Raw genomic sequence first — 13229 nt, 5'->3', positions numbered from 1 at the left:
ATAAGAAAGATAGGATAATTGCATAAAGTTCACAGTCGTAAGATAAGGCCAAATACCAAATTATTTAAAGGACTGAGATTAGAAACATAACAGAAAAGCAAAAGTGCAGAGTACTAAAATTCTCTTTTAAAAGCATCAAGGAACAACAGCATAAGGAAGGGAGAACAAGTGTATTGACAAAACAACAGATAATCCAGAAAGGCAGAGCAAATCAGAGTCAAGCATTGTAGAGGAAGAATGAGGCAATGAAGGAAGTAAAATGAGTACAAACATTTCCTGTTTTTGTATAATTTTGTTTTGTGTCTTGAGTATATTTTAAAGGGTTTTAGGGAGATGAGATACTCTGCTAAGAAGAATGATTATCTTTTTAATTGTTCTACTTTTGATCTAGTCTCTCATGAAGCTCATTTGCCCCACTCAGTTCTTTCATGAACCCAATTCATTTAGTTTTATTGTGATTCTGGTGTCTACTCAGACTTTAATGGATTACTATATGTGTAAAAAAAACTGCTGGTATGGTTAGAGAAAGCACTATGTAGAGGAGCGAACAACATTTCAACCTTCTTCAGTCATCGTCATATCCAAAAGTTCTGGGTAAATTGGTACTTTCTTTGCATTGTGTGAAAGACATTCAAAATTTTAGTCCAGTTTGTTGACAGCATGAGAGGAAATTTCAGAGTGGTTGTTATAGTATTTCATACGTAAATACCACTAAAAATAAATAATTCAGACACAAAAAAAATATTCTTGATTTTTATTTTTTCCCTTCAATTTTGTTAAACTTTACTAAGTTATTGAGGAAGCTTTCAAGTTGATAAAAATGATGTTTACGTGTTTTGATACTTGTTTGTGAAGTATCTTATTGAGGAGCATATACACAATAATTGAGACTCTAATAATATAGCATTGATTAATTTTGTACCTTTACCTACATGTAGGTGTTCCTCTGGTTCCTGAAAGTATACTTCTAAGAGAAGTACTTTTTGCTTTCCAAGGCATTGATGGGAAGTTCATAAAAATGCAACCAGGAAAGGACAAATTTCATATTGATAGCAAAGTAAGTTGCATACTAAAGGATTAACTGAATTATTATATATTGTGCTTTTGTGGTTTTTATATTTTATAAAACAGTGAAAAATGCACAATTTATTCACTAAATAAAACAACAAAATACTTTTGTGTTTAATGTAACTGTTAGAAATGAACTCACCAAGAAAGTGAAACCTTAAAATATTATTATTAGCTTATATTTTTAACAAAACTCAATATTGGCTGAAATTCCTATCTTCAAATGGTATTTTCACAAAAGTGTTAATAATGTAAAGTGTCACTTGTATAAAGGTATTAAATTAAACTGGTAACATTTTTTTTAAGTAAATGTTGGAGTAGATTTATTTAAAAAGTTAAATTAGTAAATTATATCTAAACAAATGTTTAAAGGGCAAAGTAAATAATAAACATAGAAAAGAAAAATTTTAAATATAAGCTGAAATAGATTACTGAACACTAGGGGCTTTAAATTATCTTTTAAGAAACAAGCAAGAATCTTTCAAATGATAAAAGTTATATTGCAATTTGGAAAATCAAGCATAAACAGTGTGAAATGGCACGTATTGAATGGTAGGAAGCAGAAAATCATGTTTCAAAAACAACTAACACACACACACTGAATTTTTATTAATAGGTACATTTACAGACTTTTTCACAGACCCTATAATTAAAAATTTTGTTTCAGTGTAAAAGTTTAAAAAAATAAACTAATGGTAGTTGCTGTAGAAAAGTAACTTGATTTCAGGCTAGGCTCAGTGTAGCATTTTAAAGGTTATTCATTTATTTACACTAACAGAAAAAAAAAATTCAAGTTCAGTTTTCTAACTGGATATCTCTCTAAGTATGTAAATATAATATAAACATTTTTGTTATTGAGTTTTCAGAATCTAAAGGTGGTTTGAAATGTTTTTTAAACAATAAAATCTTTATGTAAATATCCATTATTCAAGTATTCTGAGAGTTTTCAGAAGTTTGTAAAACCATATTTGAACTTCCATTGTCATTTTAAAACAACATGATGTTCAGCCTTGATATTTGGCATAAGTCTGCTTTACAAATCATCCAATGACTGTAATATAAAGTAATTAATCTACTAACATATTTTCCTATTTCATTTCCAGAATATTGAGTCTGTAAAATTGTAATGTCTGGAATGTAAGATTTTTTTTTCCCCTAAGTAAATTCACATTTATTTAAACATTTATCTTTACAGTCATAAAACAATTTTCTATTATTATAAATACATAATTTTCAATAATATTTATGAATTAAGTAAAAGCATATGTATTATGTATTTTTTGTTCTTTTCTCATGGTGTAAAATATGTAGAATATACAGTTGCAATCATGTAATTGGACACTAAACAAAATAGAGAAGACCTATTCATAGTTTATCTCAAGTGCATCCCTGGTCAAGAACATGAAATAATGTTACTAACAAAACAGAAAGCATGAGGTTGGCCAAATAAAGCTAAAAAAGACCAACCATGACAATTATATGATACAAAAATGGAAAGCAGCCAAGAAAACTAAGAAGAAAAGTAACCTGAGTGAAGATTACATAGGTGTCATGGTAAGTTACCATATATCTTGGTTTGTTATTTCTGCACCAGAAGAAATGTTAACCAAGGCTTTAATTAGCATCATTTTTTATTTTCTAAGTGATATGGTGTTTTTTTTTATTTTTAATAAATAAATGTAAATGATCTGAATAATCACAAGTACAGGTATTATTTCAGAGCTACATTTTATGGAAGAAGAAAAGCTTATCCAGCTAATGACATTAAACTTCATTCACTTTATGGATGGAGAACCATTAATGAACAGCATTTTATCAGAGAAATAAAGTTCTTCGTAGTTCATAGGTAAATATGTTTACAAGCACAAAATCCTTGGTATGTAACAATCCTTTTACAGTAAAGAATATTATTTCTCCTTTGTCATATTATAATTGTTTTCCTCTTTGTATATACCTCCTCTGGGATCTAAACATCCACCCACGTGTTTACTGTGCATGGCAACCCCTGAAGGGAATGAGAGGATCCTTGTGGTTGAGGGGTCCAACCCTAACACACCACTTTGGCCTTCAATTCCTGTAGATAGGCTGGTCCACTTGGGCTAGGGTCAACCAAGTACCAGTGTTGGATGTTCTCAACAGGTGATGTGAACATTGTATCTGAGGCTAGTGTTTGAATATAGTGCTCACGAAACCCTGGTGTTGCTGCAGTGTGTTTGTTTGACATTGTAGTGCGTCCCCTTGTAGGGCTCCATGGTGGGTGGGGCCAGTGGGAACTGAAATTTTCCTTTATTTATTATGAATTCTCCAATTAAAAATCTGAATAACATAATGAAAAAACAGTCTATAGGTAAAAGACCACGTCTTGAAGATTCTGAGCAGCAATCCTCACCATCTGTACCACTTATTGTCCTCATTTTTTTATATTGCATTCACTTTCAGACAAACCTTTAGAGCAAATGTCTCAATTTTTCATTCAGAAATGATTAGAGGGACTTGCTGGCTCTCCAAAGTCAGTAAAGAAGCTTTGCTTTGGTAGCATATTGGTGGAAATATCTACATCTCAACATAGTGAACTCTTCTTACTTTCAAAGGCAATTGGGGATAAAGCTATTGAGGTTACAGCTCATGCTTCTTTGAATTCATCATGAAGAGGTATTGTTGAGAGGGATTTGAAGAACTTCCCAGAGTCAGAGATTCTTGCTAATTTCTCCACCCAAGGTGTTTCTGCAGTGAGGCGTATATCCACTGGCAAAGTTGGAATTATTGTGACGACCAATGTCCTCATTCTCACATTTACATCACCACGTCTGCCTGCCACTATCAAGGCAGGTTATCGTAATTTTAGAGTATGGCCATACATTCCAAACCCTTTCTGATATTTCCAGTGTCAAAGGTTCAGTCACTCGTAGATGTCATGTCATGGTTCCTTGATATGTGCTCATTGCAGTGGCAAGAACTATGAAGCCTGTGAGTGTGAAATGGACCCTCATTGCATCAATTGCAATGGCTGTCATATGTCCAACTTTCATTCTTGCCCTAAATGGTGGGAAGAAAAAGAGGTGCAGAGTTTGAAAACAATTCATAACATTACTTATCCTGAGGCTCAAAGTTGCTGTTCACCACCTCATATCAGATGTATGCTGCTGCTCTTACTACAGTGGGAGCACAGACAGATCTCTCTGTGCCTCTAAAAGAATCATTTTCCAAACAAATGAAAAGTCTTTTGACCTCCATGATTAAAAAGTGGATGAATCAACTTCAACACCCATCTCTATCCCTTACATACATTCCAACAAACCCCAAGATCCACATCCTTTGGTTCCAGGTACAGACATTTCCTCAGATACATATTCTCCCACCCCAAGATGCAAAACAATCATTTGTTCATGTCCTCAGTCACTGGAATCCCCTTCCAACAGCAAAGACCTGCCCAGGATCCATAAATGTCGATAGATATCCCGCGAATAAAGACAGTAAAGAAAAATGATGTGGTCATAAACAGAAAAGCTCTCCACCCAATTCGCCTACATGTAAATAAAAATGGCCACCCTGATACAATGGAACTGTCAAGGTTTACGTTCTAATTTGAATGACATCAAAACACTGATTGCTTTCTACCATCCTCTGTGTCTTTCCTTACAAGAAACATTTCTGAAACCTGCCAATACAGTCACTTTTCAGCAGTTTTCTTTGTACAGAAATTACAGGATGAGTGCATGGAGGGGTGGCAATGGTGGTTGATCACCATGTGCACACCCTGGTGTTTCCACTCGACACATCGTTGGAGGTTGTAGCCATCCATGTTTCCTTGGGTCATACCATCACTGTTTGTTCTTTCTACCTGTTGCTTGGAGAGACATGTGATCAATCAGACCTTGAAACTCTCAATGAACAGTTGCCGTCTCCCTTTTTAATCCTGGGAGACTTTAATGGACATCATACCCTCTGGGGAAGTGCTGATATTGATAGGAGTGGTTGCTCTGTAGAGCGTATACTCTCTGATCACAACCTTTCTCTTTTCAAGACTGGTTCTTTTACTTATTTTCATGCACCTAGTCAGTCCTTTACTGCTATTGATCTCTCAATTAGCTCCCTTTCATTATTTTCCCATTTTTAATGGAGGGTTGACAATACTCCATGAGGCAGTGATCATTTTCCTATAATCTTGAGAGAGACAGGCTGTGGTTGATGCCACCTGACCCTCATGCCCTGGTGGAAGTTGGATCAGGAAAACTGGCCCTCTTTCACTGCTCTCGCAAAACTCGATCCTGCCATTCTCCGTAAGCCATCAATAGACGAGTATGTGGCAGCAGTAACTGACTGTATTCTACAAGCAGCTGCTCAATGTATTCCTAAAACCACAACACGTTTTTCACTATATCCTTGTTCATGGTGGAATCCTGCTTGCCACATGGCACGGAAGGCTCAAAAATGGGCCTTTGATACTTTCCATAGATGTCCTACACACTCAAACCGCATCGCTTTCCAGCGGGCCTGTGCACATGATTGGTGGGTAAGACGTCAAAGCCAGAAGGAATCTTGGATTAAGTTCACAACTGGCATATCTTCTACCACCAGTACCAAAGTCATATGGGACAAGGTTTGAAAGGTCAGTGGCATTATAATTCTGTCCCCCTCTCGATCTTGCTCTCTGATGGCCAGGAAGTAGCTTATACCTGGAGCATCGCCAATACTCTAGGTGAAAGCTTTTGCTGGGTATCTTTCACTTCTGCTTCTTCTTCCACCTTCTAAGCCCTCAAGACTCAGGCAAAGTGACCACCTCTTTCCTTTCAAGCTGATTGTCTCTATGAATCTAATCATCTCTTTACACTGGTGGAACTCAAACTGGCCCTTTATCAGTCTGGCAGTACATCGGTTTGACCTGATGATGTATACTATGACATGCTGCACCATCTATCTCCTGCTTCTCTTGCTATTCTTCAGATTGTTTTTAACCGAATCTGACAGGAGAATGTTTTCCTGATGTTTGGCACCAGGCTATTGTCCTACCTTTCTCTAAGCCTGGGAAGGATCCCAAGATTCCTTCAAACTACTGTCCAATTGCTTTGATGAGCTGTCTCTGTAAGACCTTAGAAAATATGGTTAATGCTTGTGTTGTTTGGTTCCTCGAATCAAACAACCTCCTCTCGCCTACCCAGTGTGGGTTCTGATGACACCGCTTCACCATGGACCATCTGACTTGACATGAAACCTCAATCAGAAGAGCCTTTCTCAAATGACATCTTGTATCAATATTCTTTGACATTAAGAAGGCTTATAATACAACATGGAGGTATGGCATTTTGCTAGACCTCCATATGTATGGGCTACGTGGCCATTCGCCCATTTGTATTAAAAATGCTTTAATGAACAGGAGATTCCAAGTTCATGTGGGTTTGACACTTTCCCATTATTTTGTACAGGAACTTGGAGTCCTCAGGGCTGTGTTCTGAGTGTAACACTTCAGTATAAAATTAATGCCATCACTAAACAATTCCCTCACACTGTTGCAAACAGGCTCCATGTCGACAACTTTCACGTCTCATGTCAGTTGTCGAACGTGAGGTATATTGAGCAGCAGCTATTGACTGCCCTCATTCGTTTACTGAAGTGTACCACAGCAAATGGCTTTAACTTCTCTTTCTCAAGCAGCTATGGGTCAAATGTACAAAAGCACTGAACATCCTTCATGTCCTCTCTTCCACCACATGAGGAGCAGATTGACGTTTTATGCTAAAGATATATCATGCTCTTATTTGATCAAAACCTGACTATGGATCACTGGTCCATGGCTCTGCCAGACCCTTGGCCTTAATGATGCTAGACCCTATTCATCATCAAGGACTTCAGCTCTGCAATGGGGCTTTCTGCCCAGTTCAGAGCTTATACATAGTCTCATGAACCTTCTTTGCATCTCTGCCGTTTGCAACTGTCTTTACTATATGCTTCGGAACTTTGTTCCTTACCAAAGCATCCCACCTGGTGTTGTGTTTTCCTTCCTGAGTCGGCCATACTTTTTCAGAACAGACAGTTTGCCATTGTTCCTTTTGTACTTCATATCCAGGCACAGTTGGATGAATTGGGTCTGTCCTTGGATAACATTGCTGTATCCACTGGTCAGCCCATCCCATCATGACTTCTTACAGTCCCCAGTTGTGACCTATCTTTAAGTCATCTGAGAAAAGCAGATACTCCTGATTGGAAAGACTGTCTGCTATTTGCTGAACATCTTTCTAACCATCCTTCCATTCCTATTTATACAGATTGTTTTAAATCAGGTGACTGTGTGGGCTCTGCCATGGTTTGTTGTAGTTCAGTGGTTGCGTGCAGAATCCCCTATACAGTTTCTGTGTTCACTGCTGAACTGTACAGCATTTCTTTTGCCCTGGATTGCATAGAAACTGAGCAGTACTCAAACTGCACCATTTATACTGACTCTACTGTCTCTGGAATTGCTTCACGTTGGTTCACACCCTGTTCTCGCCAGTATTCAAAACCGACTGGCCAATTTCTCTTTAAAATCTACTTCTTTCTGTGGATACCAGGTCACATTGGTATTAATGGGAATGAGCTCACAGACACCTCAGTGAAGTATATCTGCTCTGGCACGATCACTGTTGTGCCTGCCCTATATATGGACTATGGTCCTGTATTCAAGACTCAGCTCCAAGCCAGCTGGCAGTTGACTTGGAGTGAGTAATGCAAAAACAAGCTTTTTGAAATAAAATTCTATATTAGACTTTGGCCGTCTTGCTTCCATAAGGATCGTAAAGAGGAAGTTGTTCTAACTAGACTATGCATTGGTCACAGTTTTTTTCACTCATCCTTTTCTTTTATCTGGAACTGATGCACCAATATGTAGTTTGTGTAACATTCAGATCACAATAAGCCACATGTCACTTTTTTGTTGTCGTTTCGACTCCCAACGACGGCACTATTTTAAACGTTCTGTCCCTAGGTTTGTCCATAATGTTACAGTGTTATTGGTGATGGTGGTACTGTCCACCTTGGTTATGTTTTTAGTTTTTTAAAGGCCATTTAAGTTTTTAATTTATACATTACACCATTTTAATGTGGCTCCCTTTTTAAAATAACAGTTCATCTAGTTCAGTTTGAAATTCAAAAGTTACTAATGGGTATACTGTAATTCCTTCCTTCATTTTACTCTAAAAATTATGTATGAATATAAATAGTTACTTTACGTTATATTTATTTATATTTAATATAAAGATTTTTTTTTATCAAGCATTCATACATTTAAGCAGATTCATATTTTCTGATATCAGGTAAGTGAGAATGGGCACCAGTATTTTATCATCATGTATCATAAAACTAATTATATTTAACTTTATATACTGTTTGTTTCAATTCTGATATCAAGTAAGTGACTATGGGCACTGGTATTTCATCGTTGTGTATTATAAAACTAATAATATTTAACTTTTTCTACTGTTTGTTTCTGTTATCAGGTAAGTGAGAATGGACACCAATTTTTCATATTGTATCATAAAATTAATTATATTTAACTTTATATACTGTTTTTTCCAGTTCTGGAAGAATCACATCTTAAATAATTAAGGATGCCACAACAAAAGTAGAAGATACAGCTAGTGATGACATCATTTATGCTGATGGTAATTGGTTTCATTGGAGTAATGGACACAAATGCACTGTTGTGCAGCTGTTAAATGCTACATCAGAGCACTCTGGGAGTTTTTAGATGTAATGCTGAAAGTGGGTGATTTTTAAGCAAGACCAGGATAAAAAGACTTGAGTACTGTGCCAAAGGAAGTAACAAAAAAATTTAATGGAAGTGAATACATCTGAACATGTTGAGACAACAGCTGTGTAATAGCTCTTAATATGTTTTTAGTGACCATAAAAATGTTATCCAAAATATTACTTCTTCAATTCATGGTATCATTTCATAGTTTCCTTGGCTTGTTATTGGAAAGATCACAGATGCTGCAGATTTCTTTGTCAGTAGAGCACAGAGACTAGTTTCTGATAGCACTTCCAACTTTGTTGAAAGGTACTTTCATTTGATTGCTAAGCTTTTGTGTAGACAGAAGCTCCACCAGTCTTAATCTGATTATTACCATTGTTGATGTCAAGGAGATGAATTATCTTATTAGTATAGACCAAAACACCAAGAAGTTGGAAAAATGTAGCACTAAAAATTGTTTTGCTGTTGTCAAGAGATATATCATATGATGACAAAAAAGCATCGAGTTATTCTGTAAGAAAGAACATGCCTGAAATAAATGGAAGAAAAGTCAGTATTGAAGGAAACAAGAATTATGTTGACCGTCTCTTACAAACAGATTTTAAATTATAATTAGATTGAAAGAACTAGTCAGAAATTTCTTATAGAGTAATGGAAGAAGAATAAATGAGCTGGAACAGAATACGTGTGATCAGTGTGGAAATGAGTTGTGTATTTTAAGCAGAATTTGGATGAATGTATAAGTTGTTGGATACTAGTTCTTTTAATAACACATAAAGAAGGTTGCTTTATGACAAAGGCCATTCAGTATGGAAAGAAGGTCATACTACAAAAGATTATAAATAAAATAGAGAATACAACCTCAGTGGTACAACTTATTATTGGGTTTCTTGATGTGTCATTAGTTGGACTAATGAAAAATATGAAATACTGAAAGTGGAGTGTCTCAAAACAGCCAAACACTAAATATCACTTCTAGCTGCTAAATGTTAAGCACAGTTTTATTCCTTAGTTAACACACTTCAGACACAGATCTTCAATTTAAAAGAATACACAGTTGCTTTTACCATGTTCAAAGTCATTTGCACATTCAACAATGTGAATTTTGTGATTGTCATATGGACACTGTACAGTGTATAATTTGAAAGATGACATCTTTTGTACACGAAGAATGTTCTTTGTACTGTTTTTTTTCTGGATTTGCCTAATCATAGAATTGGTGACCTGTGACTTTCTTGTTGTATGGAAATATGTGATTTTTAATTGTAAAACAAATAATGTCATCAGAAAATGTAGAGAATAGAAAGATAGTTTGATAATTTTGCTATAAAGAATGCATATAGAAGTTACATAGATGAAGATATATGTGAATATTGGTGCTAAATTACTTTTTTTTATGTTTTCAGGTTTTATTTCACATTCCATGTTATTGGATACTTTCCTTTCATTTTGAATATATTTTGAGTAAGATACATTGTGTTTTTTTCAATATTTTGTAAATTTTCATACACATTTCATGTATTAAATTACTTTTTTCTTTTAATACAACTAGAAAAAGGGACTGTACAAGTTTTTTGTAGATTTTAAATAAAATTTTTTAATGAATGGTTCTTTATTCCATGTGCAGATCTAATCTAGCAGATAAGACATGAAACATCACATAAGTTTAGAAAATTCTTAAAAATTGCACAGCTGTGAAGGTGATTTACTATATAATTATGTTTTCTTTCATTCAAGAATTGCTAAAAAAAACCATGAAAAATCCATCAGGTTTATAATTAATCATTTACAATAAATGACTAGAATTTATGTTTCAGTGGAAGCAATGTAAACATATCAAACTCCAAAAGAATATATCGTAATGCTGTAACCACTCTAAACTTTGATAATACAAAATGCTAACTGAATGTATAGTTATGTAGGGGGTATCTTCAACAATGCAAAATATCTTGTTTGGTTTAAGTGTATAGTAGTCCTGTATTTGTCACTAACAACTCAAAATATTTACTGTTTTTATCCAAGCATTTAAAATAGCTCATTAATGGTGAGTAAGGGACCATATGTCTATAACAAACAAATACCTTACATTCCACCACTATACGGGACCTACTTTATTTATTTACATTGCTATTCCAAGCATCTGATGAGCCACGAATTTGGTGAAGCTAGTCTGTTGCAGTTGGGATAGAAAATTGAAAAAGAGGGTTATGTCTCTACGACTTATCTATACTGAAATTCATCACTTGGTAATGAAATGAATAAGTACAAAATACTTTTTATTCAGTGTTTTAGAAAGTACAGGTATCTGAACTCTGTTTATTATCTTATTACTACACCATTGATAGGTATTGTAGCTAACTTATGTCAGGTGATGTGACCTGTTGAAACAGAAATATTCTCATGAAAGGTACATGTATGTACGTAATTTATTTTACATATACAGTGTATAAGTGATTGTGTACTTGGTTGATACAGAAGACCCATGCATCAACAGTATGTTATGTAATACCTACATACATATAACTGTCCTTCAGAAAATATTTTACAGTTGTTAAGCCATTGACAAAATTCAGAGTACACTTGGACATGTCATAGCATAGAAGAACAAAACAACATTGAAGCAATGCGACATTTAAACAAATATACTTATTCCAGTAAAGTACATCTCTGAAAAAAAATTTTGAAATTTTAGTGGTATTTTATTAGTGTGTGTGTGTGTGTGTGTGATATTTAAATATTCATTGCAAAGAAGCACTCCTGTAGTAATATAATAATACATCAATGCTCATGTGACTCGTACTTTGACACATTAAAAAATTAATTAGGGAAAGACTATTCATTAAAAACTAATAGTGAAACATAATGCCACTGATGGATCAGTTGGATTGTAGTGGTGAAACATATTCATTTATAATTTAAAGAAACTGTTATTATGAATCACATTACGATTTCTTGATAGATTGTTTAGGCAGTGTATTCCTGAAGAAATTTGGTTGAATGGATGGCAACTGCCTGTTGTAGAAACACAGTGTCATGATATAAAAAACTGTTTTGTGTAGATATTAATAATAAGTTTATTTTGTGAATAAATATTTTAAAATTTAGTTGTTTTTTTATTATAAGATCATTAAAAGCAGATGGTTATTGGAAGTGGTGTTCATAACTCATTGATGTTAAGAATACAGTGAGCAGACAATTTAGAAATAAACTTATAAATAGTATGTGATGAATAGGAAATATCAGACAGACAAACACAGTAGCAGAAGAGATTAAAGTCGTGACCAAGGAAAAGTTTGGCTTGAAGTCAACTGTGGTAGAAGTGATAGGCTTAATGATTATCCTAGGCCTAATGCTTAATATGTTAAAGTAAGACTAACAGTAGAAATGGAAATAAGAACAATAATTTATTCTGTCAAAGCAGTTTGACAAAGAGAACAGAAGATATTTTGAAGAAAGAAGACCAAACAATTAGTAGAAGAACAGTATACTGTGGTAACTCATGTCACAATTGTAATTGAATTATACATTAGTTTGGCTTCTCAACTGAAATTCTAAAATAATTGACTAGGTCTAAGTGTATTTTTGATGAGAAAAAGAGAATCATATAGTGTTTATGATATCACTATGATTTCTATAATGTAAAGAATTTATTGCACATGTTTATCTAGTTCATTTATGTATATTTTATTTTGAAAACAAGTGGGGAGTGTACTGTTTCTTTGTCTTTGAATTAATTGCCAGTGAGTCACAGACACTTGCTGTAGAATAATCTTAAGCTTACACAACAATACAGTATGTATCCGTACTAAAGAAAGTATCAGTAAAAGCTTTTAATTGATAATTGTAAAATATAACATAACCTTAACACCTGACACACATACATAGATTACCATGTTTTGAAAGTTTTTAGAGGAAAGACAGAAGACTTTTGAAACGTTATACTATATATTTGTGTTTCTACACAAGCAGTTGCTATCCATTCAACCAAATTTCAACATTATGGTTATTGTGAGAGGTTACTTACAAAGTCATAATGATACTTTAAAACAATAAGGGTGTTATAAGGGTTGGTTAACAAAATAATATTTTATAGTAGATATGTCATTATTTATGAAGAAAAATTAATTCTCAAATCTTTAGGTTTTATAAATTTCAGAAACTAGCAATATTTATATAATTGTTGATTAGTAAAACTGCTTCATCACAGTGAGTGTGAGAAATATATCTGCAGGATGTAATTTTTTTTCACAGATAAGGTTTTGACACAATCTTATGATATTAATAAGTGCATATATTACATTAATAATCAGAGAACAAAGGAATATAGAAATTTTTCCTGTTTGAATACTCCAGTATTTACTCTCATTTTAGTTGTTTTTTAAAGTTTTTTCTTTAATAAAAAGTCCATTAAAAGGTTTTATGTTTAAAGTCAGTA

The 13229-nt window shown here is 34.1% G+C and overlaps 1 protein-coding gene across 2 annotated transcripts in view; it reads left to right on the top strand.

Moving 5' to 3' along the window:
* Positions 1-13229, top strand: part of LOC143232266 (gamma-tubulin complex component 3 homolog) — a 90078-nt gene that overhangs the window by 29202 nt on the left and 47647 nt on the right. For both annotated transcript variants that reach the window (XM_076467455.1, XM_076467456.1), the window contains exon 7: positions 939-1057. In XM_076467455.1, the coding sequence (XP_076323570.1) occupies positions 939-1057 (119 nt within the window). The remainder of the gene's footprint in view (positions 1-938; positions 1058-13229) is intronic.

This window comes from Tachypleus tridentatus, chromosome 11 (assembly GCF_004210375.1).
Source record: "Tachypleus tridentatus isolate NWPU-2018 chromosome 11, ASM421037v1, whole genome shotgun sequence".
In the NCBI taxonomy this organism is placed as follows: Eukaryota; Metazoa; Arthropoda; class Merostomata; order Xiphosura; family Limulidae; genus Tachypleus; species Tachypleus tridentatus.
This window is presented reverse-complemented; position numbering and strand designations above follow the sequence as displayed.